The 13,608-nt window shown below is 42.4% G+C and overlaps 1 protein-coding gene across 1 annotated transcript in view; it reads left to right on the forward strand.

Annotated features, from left to right (window-relative positions):
* Nucleotides 1-12,025, forward strand: part of LOC104909341 (inositol polyphosphate-5-phosphatase A) — a 44,100-nt gene extending 32,075 nt beyond the window's left edge. Inside the window, exon 4 of the mRNA XM_019617911.1 lies at nucleotides 11,921-12,025. Coding sequence (XP_019473456.1) covers nucleotides 11,921-11,998 — 78 coding nt within the window. The 3' untranslated portion in view covers nucleotides 11,999-12,025. The remainder of the gene's footprint in view (nucleotides 1-11,920) is intronic.
* The last annotated feature ends 1,583 nt before the right edge of the window (nucleotides 12,026-13,608 follow it).

Raw genomic sequence — 13,608 nt, forward strand, 5'->3', positions numbered from 1 at the left:
GCAGGGCTTTTCACTATCTCTGGCCTTGTGCTAACCCACCAGAATGTCACTCACTTAAAACTTGAGTGTAGTTTTGATTTGTCAGCTCTTAAGTGAATGAAGTTATCATACTGATGGTTCCAGGAAAGTAGCAACATGCAGGGAATTCTCAAATAAATCTACACTATTATCATGGTTTTTTTTTTTTCAAATTCCTTAATTATTGATTATAAATCAAGCTATAGCTATTTCTGTTTTCTTTTGTTTTCAAAAAATCTTGTACTTGGGCATTACCTATTAATTTCAAAATATTCTAAAGAAAATCAAGACAGGAATAATCATTGAATGAAAAAAATGATAATGGTGTTACTGTTATTACAAAAGAACCGTGAGTTCTTTTACAGGTTAGGGGATGACCCACTGGAGAAGAGCTTTGTGGAGAAGGCCCTGGGTGTTTTGGTGGACAGCAGGTTGGCATGAGCCAGCACTGTGCCCTTGTGGCCAAGAAGGCCAATGGGATCCTGGGGTGGGCTACAAGGAGAGTTGCCGGCAGGTTAAGAGAAGTGATCCTTCTCTACTCTGCCCTGGTGAGGCCACATTTAGAATGCTGTGTCCAGTTCTGAGCTCCCCAGTTCAAAAAAGACAGGGATCTCCTAGAAGCGGTCCAGCGGAGGAGCCACAAAGATGGTGAAGGGCCTGGAGCATCTCCTGCATTTGGAAAGTCTGAGTAACCTTGGTCTGTTCAGCCTGGGGATAAGAAGACTGAGGGGCAATCTGAAAAATGTTCATAAATATCTAAAGATGGGAGGCAATTGGACGGGGCTGGGCTCTTATCGGTGGTGTGCAGCGATAGGACAAGGAGCAGTGGCCTAAAACTTGAACATAGGAAGTTCAGTACAGACATGGAAGAACTTCTTTATGGGAAGGTTGCCCAGAGAGCTTGTAGAGTTTCTTTCTATGGAGATATTCAGGACCCGGCTCGGTGCCTGCCTGTGTGACCTGTTGTGGTGTATCTGCTCTAGCAGGGAGTTGTACTCAGTGATTTCTTGAGGTCCCTTCCATCCACTGCAATTCTGTGATTCTGTGAGTTAAATGCTGTGTCTTCAGTATTCAGTTAAATAAATACTGGATAAGAACTTAAAACCTCTTAATGGCTGCAGGAGAATGATTAAATAATTAGGAATCATTTTATAATCTTTAATCACGATCAGAAATGAGAAATGGGTCATACGTTCATATATTTCATATTAAACATATTAAAGAATCAGTCTAGATGGAAACTAACATATTTTCCTTGAGATTTTGATCATTACTTTGCAGTGAAAGTGATCAATTAATTTATTTTCTTAAGAGTTAGACCAGATGTTATTTCCACTAAAGTCACAATCTGCTTTGTCTGTTGATGTTCATGGAACCTGGTGATTAATTACGTAGCTGTGCTTACACTGATATTCCCTGCTTCCTTCTTGCTTCTGGGCAGGTGGCCTGTTCTCTGCTGATGGCTTCAGCTCTGACCGGGATGCCTGCCTTAGCAGTCCTTTGTGCCAGCTGCTTCCCTGCCTCTGCTACCTGGAGGTGCAAGAAGTTAGTCTGAAGCTGCCCATGGTTCAGTATCTCCTGAGTAGTTAGATAGTTCAAGGGACACTGTTGTTCTTATCAACATTAATTCCATAACAGATTAGAATCATAGAATCATAGATTCAAGATAATTGTGCAGGAAAGCACGGTGATCTCCAGAATACATATTTGGAAGTGGTTTCACTTCTTACCTTATTTGTTGTTATGATGAAAAAAAAAAAAAGCAAAGGGTTTCATGTTGTTATTGTTGGACAGATATCCTTCAGTGATCCTGAAGAGTAAATTTCTGTTATGAGTACCATCTTTATTCAATGTCTGTGTTCTGAACAGCATAATCAGTCTTTGAGGGTAGATCCCTTTTATTCTGTGTGTCTATTTGGTTTTGACTATATGATACAATATAGGAAGAAAATTGCAACGTGCTCTAAAAATGGATTGAGTTATAAAGGTCTTGTTCTCCCTATGCCAAGTAATGATTTAAAGTGATCTGTTATTATGCTAATTAGCTTAGGGGTGTTTTTGCAAACGTTTGAGGCAAACATACTTTTAGATGATGAGTATTTCTTTGTGTTTTTTATTTTAATGTTCTTGAGAGATCTGAAAGGATATAGGCATTGAGAAGAAAAGGTTAGTCCATGAGGGAGCTTTATTAAGCTTTTTGTGAGAATATGTGTGCTCGTGAAGGTTAAGGATCTGGCATCACTGAAAATGTATTAATCAGCAGACAAGATATAGCACAATGCACTCTTCCCAATGGCCTTGGCTCTGACCCTTTTAAAGATAATGGGAATACTGTCCACTAAGAACTAGATTAGGACGATCAAGTGCATTTCATCAGGGTTTGACTTGAACCATGATCCCAGAGGTGAAAAGGCAGAGGTTTATCCACTGAGCCAACCAGCCCCTGTCCAGATAAAATCCTGAATATGATGTATAAGGGCAAATTAGGATAAAGGAAGGAAATTGATTGCTTAGGATCATTGTTCCCTAGGTCTGATCATAAAGAAATCCTATGCATCCTGAAACTGTCTCTTTTAGTTAAGTCATCTGAGATGCCTGATTTTCATAAAAATAATGCTCTCCTTTATTCAAAAAACATGCTTGTAATGGCATTTGCTCAAGGTAGTGCTTAGTTGACGCACAGATTGGATACACTGCAGAGACGGAATAGCATCTATAAATTCTTCTCACTAACAAACATACATGTAAATGCAGACTACACGCGTGAGTCAGAGTGGATGTGCTAGGTTGACTGGCTGGGGGGAACCCACCACCTACCGTGATCATGACCAGTGTCTCCACTCAGACAGAGCTTCTAAAGGAAGAAGCATCTGTGCAGGCTGTTGTCTGTGGGAAGTGTTTGGACCTTTCTTCTGGAGCAGAGGTGAGTGGCAAACTCACCTGTGTTAGATGTGCTCAGGTGGAGGACCTCCTACAACAGTTGACTGACCTGCAGAAGACAGTCAAAAAGCTGTGTGCTATCAGGAAAGCAGAGATAGGGTCAGCCAGACTTACTTGCAGCCTGCATTGAATCCACAGTCCGGGGCCAAACATCCCCAAACTCCCCCAGTGGCATATCCAGTTGGAGGGGAAAGAAACAGTGGTGGGAAATGGCAAATTGCCAGAAGAGGAAAAAGTCTGTCTGAAAGCCTGAGGTGACTCTGCCTGGTTCTCCAGGCTGAGAAGGAAGAAGAAACAATAGCGACTAAATAATCTGAACTGAGCAAAGCAGGCAGACCTGCTCCTCATTGCATAACAACTGCTGCAACTTAGAATAAGTGATAGGTGATAGTGGTGATTCCCTTCAGAGGGGTGCAGAGGCACCCATTTGTCACCCTGGACTGTTGTCTAGAGAAGTCTGCTGCTTGTCAGGGGCCTGCATCAAGGACATGACAGAAGCTGCCAGACCTTGCATGTTCCACAGACTACTATCCCACTGCTGTTGTTTCACGTAGGCACCAGTGGCACAGCTGTCAGAAACCTGAAGAATATCAAGAGGAACTACAAGGAGCTGGGAGCAGCAGTGAAGAACATGGGAGCACAGGTAGTCTTCTCATCAAGCCTCCACATTAGAGGAGTGGGGAGTGGAGGGACTGACAGAATTAAGAAAAGCAAGAAATGGCTGAAGGAGTGGTGTTGTGAGCAGAGCTTTGGCTACTTATGTCATGGAACTAATTTTGAGAATTCTGCTCTTCTCAGGGTAGGATGGGGTTCATCTGTCAGACTAGCGGAAGACCATCTTTGGCAGCAAGCTTTCCAATTTAATCAGGAGGGCTTTAAACTAGAGTTGCTGGAGAAGGGGATCCTCAACCATTACACTTTGAGGCCGATAGTGGTAATAGATGCCCTGTGCCTGAAACAGGATCATAGGCCAGTGAGGCAGTACAGGATAAGGGGAAAAACTTTAATTGGTAAATCAGCCTCAGTGGGAGCCTAACTCAAGTGCACGGAGCATGGAAAACAAACAGGAGGAGCTCTTTACCAAGTTCTTTACCAAGAGAGTGGTGAGGTGCTGGAACAGCCTGCCCAGAGAGGTTGTGAATGTCCCATCCATCCCTGGAGATGTTCAAGGCCAGGTTGGATGGGGCCCTGGGCAGCCTGGGCTGGTATTAGATATGGAGGATGGCAGCCCTACCTGCAGCACGGGGTTGGAAGTTGGTGATCCTTGAGGTCCCTTCCAACCCAAGCCATTCTGTGATTCTTTGAGTTGCGGGCTTGTGTATATCTATGGGGCTGTGATGTCATTGGCATCACTGAGACATGGTGGGATGATTCTTGTGACTGGAATGTAGGAATAGATGGGGATAAACTCTTTAGGAAAGACAGGCAGAGGATGAAGGGAGAGGGTGTTTCCTCTACATCGGAGACCGCCTGGAGTCCATGGAGCTCCACCTGGGGATAGACGAGTTGCTGACAGCTTATGAGTTAAGGTTAAAGGGAAGGCAGGGGAAGATGACACTGTAGTGGGGATCTGCTATAGGCTGCCTGATCAAGAGGACCAAGTGGATGAGACCCTTTATAAACAGATAGGAGCAGCTTCACAGTTACCAAACATGGTCCTCATGGGGGACTTCAACCACCCCAGCACCTGTTGGAGAGACAACACAGCAGTGCACCAGAAGTCGGAGAGGTTCCTGGAATGTGTTGGTGATAACTTCCTCTTCCAAGTAGTAATGAAACTCATGAGGAAAGGTGCTGTGCTGGACCTTGTCCTCACCAGTGAGGAGGGCCTGGTGAGTAATGTGAAGCTCAAGGGCAGCCTTGGCTGCAGTGACCACAGAATGGTGGCGTTCAAAATCCTTAGGGTATCAGAGAGGGTGTGCAGCAGGCTTGCTACTCTGGATTTCAGGAGAGCAGACTTTGAGCTCTTGAGGGAGCTGCTTGGCAGGGTGACATGGGAGAAAGCCCTGGGGGAAAGAGGGGCTGAAGAAAGCTGGTTGGTATTCAAGAATCATCTCCTTCAAGCCCAGAAGCAGTACGTCCTGGGGAAAAAGAAGGCAGGCAGGAGTGCCAGGAGTCCTCCGTGGATCAGCAAGGAGCTCCTGGACTTAAGCTTGAAAAGAGAGTCTGTAGGGAGTGGAAGCAGGAACAGGTTACCTGGGAGGATTGTAAAGATTGGGTTAGAAAAGCTAAAACCCAGACAGAATTAAATCTAGACAGGGACATAAAGGGGAATGAGAAGAAATTCTATTGGTATATCAGTGATAAAAAGTTTAGGGAGGATGTGGGCCCTCTCCAGAAGGAAGCTGGGGACCTGGTCATGAGGGATACAGAGAAAGCTGAGGTGCTCAGTTACATCTTTGCCTTGGTCTTCACTGTTAGAAGTTCTAGCCACACCACCCAATTTGCAGAAAGCAATGGTAAGAACTTGGAGAAAGTAGATCTGCCTGCTATAAATTAAGATCAGCTTTGAGACCACCTAAAGAACCTGACAGTACATAAGTCATAGAATCATAGAATGATTTGGGTTGGAAGGGACCCAGATGATCACCGAGTTCCAACTCCCTGCCACAGGCGGGGACACCAATCTCCGCTGAATTCTGCGGGACCAATCCATGGGTTCTGAGGGAATTGGCAGATGAAGTTGCCAAGCCACTATTCATCATATTTGGAATGTTATGGCAGTCTGGTGGAGTTCCCACTGTTTGGAAATGGGAAAATAACCCCATTTTCAAGAAGGGGAAAAAAAGATCCAGGGAGCCACAAGCCAGTCAGTCTCACTTCTCTGCCAGGCAAGATCATGGAGCAGATCCTCCTGAAGGCCCTACTAAAGCACATGGAAAATAAAGACTGGGTGATTGATGGTAACCAACGTGGCTTCACCAAGGGCAAGTCATGCCTGACATGATGGAGTCGTGGCCTTTTATGATGGAGTTACAGTGTCTGCAGTCAGCGAGCGACCACATAGAGCTTCATATGCCAGGGCTCTTCCTCAGCGCTGCAAAGGAGGCTCAGTGAGCAGTGTGTACAACGCAGAGCGGGTGGGACAGGAGCCCCCGGGCTGTGGATGGCAATGCTGTCAACAGTAGAAGGCTCACAGGGTGAATGCTGCACAGTGAGTTTGCAGCCAACCGTATAAAAGTGCTGCAGCTTCTGAACCAGGTGGTTACTTCTTTGCATGCACATAGCTGCAGTTTCCTCATTGAGAACCAATTGCCTGAAGAACATACTTCTGAATTAGTTTTGTTAAAACAACAAAAATATCCCCCGGTAAGACTTGGCCTCAGCTGCTTGTCTCTGGTGGCAGTGGCAGGAGACTGCCCTTGGAGTTGGTTGTTTCAACCTGAAGCCAGAGTGGTTAGACCCAGGATCTCCACACAGGTCGTTAGGAGAATGGAAGTGTATCACTGGGGAGCTGAAGGTGCACATCATCAGAAAAGCTTGATGGCACTGTCCAGATTGGTGTCAATGCGTGTGTCGGTCACAGGACCAGCGGGTCACTAAATGTCCTGCAGAGAGAGAAGTACTGCATGGCACGGAGTAATGGGACTGCTTGTTCCAGAGCCTTTTCCACTCGCTGCAGCCCCATGTCCCAGGCACATCCCCTGCAGAGTGCAGTGCCCTGCCCAGCACTGAGCACCATGTGGAGAAGGTACTGCTGGGCCATGCAGCTCCCCGGCAGGATGGGGCCAGTGCACAGCAGTGTGACAGCAGCCATCCCTGCCAGGCCCTGTGGGACCCTGATTTTAAGAGCAGCTTAAAGTCAGACCAGAGCAGAGTTGTATGTAACGTTGTCTTAGATAGGTGGGAGGGATCCGTATTTCCCAGATCCTTGTTTGTAAATCAGTCTATTGCTGAATCAGGCTCTAAATATTTTTCTCAACTGGAAAGCCAAATTAAATTACTGCATTTCCAGAGTCTTTCAGAAGAAGAGGGCTGTGTACAAGACTGGTGAAGGAGTTTACAGTGACCGGTGCCCATATATTTTAATTCTCTGAGGCCATTTCTGTATGCTCATCTCCTTTCCTTGGTCTGAAACTTCATTTTCCTTTCACAGCTGTGAATTCTCTGGTGAGCCCTGCAGATGGGTTTGATAAATGCTGCTAATATCACCTTCTGATCTAACAACGCTCTGACTTTGGTCTGTAGGTCTTGATGAGTAATTGCTATTGTTCTACTCCAATGACTGAATTAAGATGCCCTGCCTTAAAGGGTTCATACTTGTGTGGTTTTAGCCAAGGTGGCCCACTGCAGTACACCGATGGACATTGACCTTTCCTGAGTGCTGTGTTGTTTTAAACTGAAGCAAGCAAAATTACTTTGATTTCTACACCGGCTAAAGTCCGCTATAATCCTTTGGTTATTGTAGAGCAGAATAATATCCAAATTTAGTGTTGCAGATAAACGTTATCTTCAGCTAAAACTCACGCTGCTTCCCACACACAGCGCCAACAATTACAGGGACCGTGGGCTCCAGGGAGTAAGTGAATGTTCCATGATAGTGCTTGTTGACAAGAAGGGAGAGAAAGAACAAAACTCTTCAGCAGTCTTTACAAGCAGATAGAAAAACAGCACAGTGTTAGACGCTGCAGCTGATACAGGCAACAGCTGTAAGGGTTGCTAATTCTCCTCTAACAAAATAGCAAATACTCTTTAGTGCAATTGCAGTCATTCTGTAATTCTTTGCAAAGAACTTCACTGATAGCAAGTCATTTCCTATTTGAGTCAGCAGGAGCTTGTGTATAGAAGCTGTCTGAAGGATTTGGCTTATGAAGCATACAGAACAGAAGTATATAACTTCAAACTGCAAAATCCCATCAATAAATTTAATCTGTTTTTTAAATAATATTCTGCCCTGCAATTTTTTTCTCAGTTGCAGACCAATGGATGTGTTCTGTGTGCATTCATAATCCCACTGCATGGCTGTATTCACCCAGGTATACAGTCTCTGTCTGACAGGGTACAAGCTGTCTATAGTCGCATTACTTACATGTATGTAAGTAAGGATGGCATTCTCCTTTGGAAAAATTGCAGAGGATAGTCACTGCACATTGTAGACCAAGTATATTTGCATGTATATGTAGCAGAAATGCAAAGTCACGGCCTGAAGCAGTGATGGAGCACCTGGTGGGAGGCAGGGCCAGCCCAGGGGAGCTCAGCTGCATGCAGTGCTGCTGAGTGACCTGAAGGGCTGGAGCCAGGATCCACCCCTTCCAGACCTCATTTAAGGGCTGGCAGTGGAGGTGAGGATATCTTACTGGAGGTCGCTGCATATCTGAGGTCTTCCAAAGGTAAGCAAAATTTCTTTCTCTGTTTCTGTGCCTCGGCTGCTGCATTTGGGCTTTTACTGCAGACAAAGACTTTGCCACCCCGCTATTATTGCTGTATTTTCTGTTGCACTATAGCATCACAACATAGTATCAGCGACTCAGTGCTTAAAGCAGCCCTTACGTGATCCTTGTTACACAATATGTACAGGTACGTTGGTGAAATTCCTTTTTTAGGAGGGGAAAAAAAAGTCTTCTGTACTGTCTGTGACATATTTCTGGAATTAACTTTCAGCCACAGCACTTTAAAATTTCTTTGTAATTGCTCAAATTATCCCAGAATATCATGGGGTATATTTAAGGTTTGCTTCTCAAAGATGATCTTGTAATGAGTAAATTAAATAGAACAATATATTGATTTTCAGCTTTAAACTGAATTTCTTTGTCATTTCTAAATCATTTAGTGTGAACTGACATATTCCTGCTTACTGTTACAGCAGTAACATTCACAATGCTGAGTAATATACAATATGTAAATAAGTGAGAAGTTTGTGCTGTAAATATCCATGAATAGAATATGCTCGAGATAATTTTTTAAAAGATGGTGGCATATGCTTCAAAAATAAAGATGCTGCCCTGTGAAGTTCTAACTGCTTTTCAATATCAGGTTGCATATATTAATTTTCATAAATTATCTGTAGTGCTCAGAGGCTCTAGGCATCCACGTAGCTGCCATAAAGCAAATGTAATGAGATGGTTCCTGTATCAAGTCCCATTCTTTCTCTTACTAAGTTGAGTTGGAAAGTAGCTTCTGTAATTGTGATAAGACCTAGTTGTTTTTTTCACCAGTGATCTTTCATTTTGTGATCACGGACTTGAATGAGAACCAAGGTGCAAATACAAAAAAGTGATGGTCAGAGCATGCCTATCTACTGAAAAATGAACGGGAGTTTTCTCAAAATGTGTAACTCAGATTTTGATCATTTCTTGCTCTAGGCTCCCCCACAGTCTGTGGTGGTACCAGGTAAACAAAGAAGAGCTCTTACCTGATTTCTCATTGCAGTATCCTGAACACATGAGGAACTTGCCACTTCCTTTCATGAGAATAATCAGATACGTCATCACGTATCACGTCAGATACGTGATTTGTGGGCACGTTTGTGCAGATGGTTACAGATATTGTAACTTATCACTTAATACCTAGGACAGAATAAATGCTTTGTTGAAATTAAGTAACGATTCAAATATAGCAAGAAATAATACATTGTTCAAATAATTCACTCCATTCAAAATATGTGTCCGTTTTACACGTGGAGATGCATTGCCAACAAAGGGCAGCTTTCCCTCCCTGTTCATGTGCTTCTGGGCACCCAGTAGGGTTTGGACTCTCAGCGAGGTCATAATGAGTTTTTGGCTTTGTCATTACTGGTTCAGTTATTTCCTTTTACCTGGGAAAACTTGGGGGGCCTGATGAGTGCAGCACACAATATAGTCTTGTTCTTGTTATCTGTCCGCTCTGTCACCAGTGTCAGCAGCTCATCTGCGTAGCACAGCACAACTAAACAAGCAGCTGCAGCAGGCAAACACATCAGAAGCTTTCTGGATGATGCGTGTCTGAACACTCAACCTCTGAATGCTGGCCTTCACTTAATTTGCAAATATAATCATAGCAAAAACAATATGAATGTTTAAAGTTTTGAAAGCGTGAACTGGTGTGAGAGTTCAGTGCTTGTATGTAACGTCTTGGAATTCTCATGAGTAATTCTATATGGCTGCGTTCTATGGATCGTTGTTCTTTTATTCAGTTCTTGCCATTTTCACACTTCAGAAATAGCCTTCTTTTTCTGGTGCTTAACCTTCCTGCTCTGATCATTTTATTTGGAAGGAGCAGGAAAAATGTCTTTGTATTACTTTAATAGCCACGTGCTTCAAATAAGTTTTTAGTGGATGGTAGATTTTTTTTTTTTCCCATGCCAGGTTCATGTTGGGCAGATAATTAAATAAGTGGGGAAATGTAGAATAGAAAATATATATATATATAAGCTGGCTGTAAAAACAGATGTTAATATGTAGTGGCTACACATCTGTCTATCCGGACTTAAATAACGGATTGCAATCTAGAAGCATGCATGAGGAATCATTTTTTCCTTAAATGTGTTGAGATTACACTGCAAAGTAATGGCTGAATCCCAACTTTTTTGGCGTTGAACATATTGCTAAGTAGACAAGTACATGAGATGCAAGCTTCCAGGTATTTTATAGTATTTATCCAAACTTTTAAATAGTTGGGTTTGATAGGTGTCAAAATATATACAAATTAATTGCAGTTATTTGTATTCAAAGTCTGTGCCAGCATTCCATCTCGGGTCTTAGTTTCAGATGCAGTGAAATAGGGGAAGCTGCCCATTATTTTGTACCCACGTGTGGAAGTGTGTACATAAAGCAGCACAGCAACTAGAAATGGAAGAACGCGGGTGGGCCATGGCGAGGTAGCTAATCAGCAGTGCAGGTGGTTCAGGTAGCTGCCCTTCCCACAGATAATTAATGTGTACAAGTAGCTGCTAATTGCACATTTCAGGAATGATTTATGAGGTGGCAGAGGGGAAAGAGGGACGCAATCTAATTTCTTTGGGAACCTCTGCTATTCATACAGCGGTATCAGCACAGCTGTGAGATGGGACGTGATTAATGAACAGTGGACAAACACCCCTTCATACAGGATACTGTTTTGATGACATGCTTGTCAAAATAGAAAGTGACACTTGGAACAACGGCCAGTAATGCTGCAGATTATGAGCTTTTTGTTTTTTAACTCTCTTATTCACTTGGACGTCAGACTTCACACCAGCCGTGGTTCTGAAATAAGGTCGCTTGTGTTCATCAGAACAGTTAATGGTTTAGCACAGACTGCTATCATTGACTTGTTATGAGTGGGTTCGTGTTTATGAACAAAAGACTACAGATGTTTATTTTCTCTGTTGTGGTCAAGGGAAAGCAGATTTGGCAAGGATTAATATTTACATGGGATATTAACTCTAGGCTTATGAACATGTCTGTTCAATATCCGCTTCCACTTCTGCATCTTGCCTGCTTTCTGGGAACACATTTTACCTGTTGTTACATCTCCTTTTTCTGCTATCTGACGTGCACCACCCAAAATTAGTGTACAAAAATGCTGCTTGTCTTTGCTTAGGAAGAGTGATTTGCACATCCTTGTATTTGTTATACCTTCTTATCTGAGCTGAAGATAATATAAAGTAACGTGATACTCCTGCTGGCATTTTTGTGGGCTGATTAGCATATCAGCTTGCTGTACTCTTTTAATGCTAGCCTGGTTTATCTCTGAAAAGATTGCTAATATTTTTTTTCTAATTTGCCATCCTAACATGCTAAGTGCACGTATAAGACACTGATGTAAAGAGCCAGTGTTGTGCGTTTCGCTGGGATGGATGTTCTGTACGCTTTTCTCAATTAACTTTCTATATATCAGAGCAGAATTCGGTGTTTTGCACTAAGTTTTGGAAACTGTTATCTGAGGAACACAAGCTCAGACTGTATAATCAATCTCTGTTTATTTTGTTTTCTATAATGTCATGTTTTTAAATTGTTTCAGTTCAACATTAAAGAGTGAATGCATTTGTTTCTCTCTTTTATAGCTTTTAGAATTCGACAGAGAGCTGTCAGTCTTTAAGGATAGATTGTATGAACTGGACATCTCATTTCCTCCCAGGTAAGATTCATGTATAATCCATCTATTAAACTAGTGAGCAGGTGAAAGTGTAACTGTTATCAGCATTGTAGGTAAAATGTGAGCGTTCCTATGTATACTGTAGAAGGGATAATGATCTTCATTCCCTTTGTAAATGTATACAGTCTTCCTGCATCCCCTCAACTACTGCATAAACAGTGCTCAATGGCTCATAGTTTGGATTGATACTGTGTTTTATAGCTGCTTTTAACGTAGACCTTACTTGATTCTGTGCTACCAGAAGAGTAGCTGCTAAAGCCAGATGGCCTGTTGAGGTACTTGATTGCAGCCACAAGAATCTTTGCCACCACTGTTGACAACTGGATAGCAAGTGGTGTTCACTGGAAATAGAGTTGAGGAATTGGAGATGCGTAGCTTACTGCCATTGCTCATGATGGGCTCCAGGAGTAGCAGGAAAGAAGGCAGAAACTTGGATTCTGGTTTTTCGGTTTCAGTAATAGAACTGTAGAATAGAGTGCTGTAGAACTATAGAGACTATTAGGAGAATTTTGCTTTTTTAACATAGGTGTATGCATTTTAATCTGATGTACACCCTTAGATGAATTTTAGCCATAAATACACACGTACTGCTATCAAACAAAACCAAGACTTTTGCAAATAGCAGTTCTCTTCATGGAAAATGTTTGGGAAAATTGATACATTTTAAAATATGTATAGCCCCTTTCTAAATATGGATATGTCAAATCTTACGGTCATTTTTTAAGGGAAATAAATACCGTATTCATGAAGAATGAAATAACTTACAAGAAATCACTGCAGATGTAGATATATAAACTACTACTGTACTTTACATATGTATGTATTTGTATACAAAATACAATGTTCTTAAATATTTGTTTCATTCTTCAGAAACAGTCTGAAAGGTGTAGTGTTTTGGCATATACCGGAAAAAAAATTTGAAAAGCTTCCCTTTTTGTTATCATAATCTCATTATTTTTCACCAGCCAGCTGTGATACTGAATTATATTGATCCCATGGGACAATGGGAGTATGCATGGAGAGGTTACCACTGCTCTAAATTGTTCTTATTGATTATGATAACAGAAGACCAGCAGTGTGTTTATCGCTGACTGTATTTCATTGGTTGTGTACTCGTTGGAGTAAAAGGAAGTGAGGAAAAAAGGACACACGGTTTTTACCAGAAATATTTTGACTGAATTTCACTAACCTCGTCTCTTTCTGTAGTGAAGATTAGTTGCTTTCATTTTCATTGTCTATTTTAGAACAGTTTCACTAGTGGTGCGCAGTGAAGGAAACGTATGATCTCAGTTCATGTAAGTGAATGTACATCTCAAAGTCCAGCTGTAATTTCACTCGTAGGAAGCCCCAGATTAAACTTTCAGCCTCCAAGCACAAATAACGTGGCACTTGTAGGCAAACAGGCCAGGCAATACTGAGAACATTCTTAGTTGTGAAGTTCTCTGTCTTACTTCTAAAGTTCTGTGTTGGTTATGGCCTGCTTTTGCTGCTTTCTGACCTGTCTGGGGGATGGGAGTGGTGTTTTTTGTTTTTTGTTTGTTTTGCTAATTTATGGCTTTGCCAATGTTTGCTTTAGGTTTTCTTCCTCACAATGAA

Source organism: Meleagris gallopavo, chromosome 8, assembly GCF_000146605.3.
Source record: "Meleagris gallopavo isolate NT-WF06-2002-E0010 breed Aviagen turkey brand Nicholas breeding stock chromosome 8, Turkey_5.1, whole genome shotgun sequence".
In the NCBI taxonomy this organism is placed as follows: domain Eukaryota; kingdom Metazoa; phylum Chordata; class Aves; order Galliformes; family Phasianidae; genus Meleagris; species Meleagris gallopavo.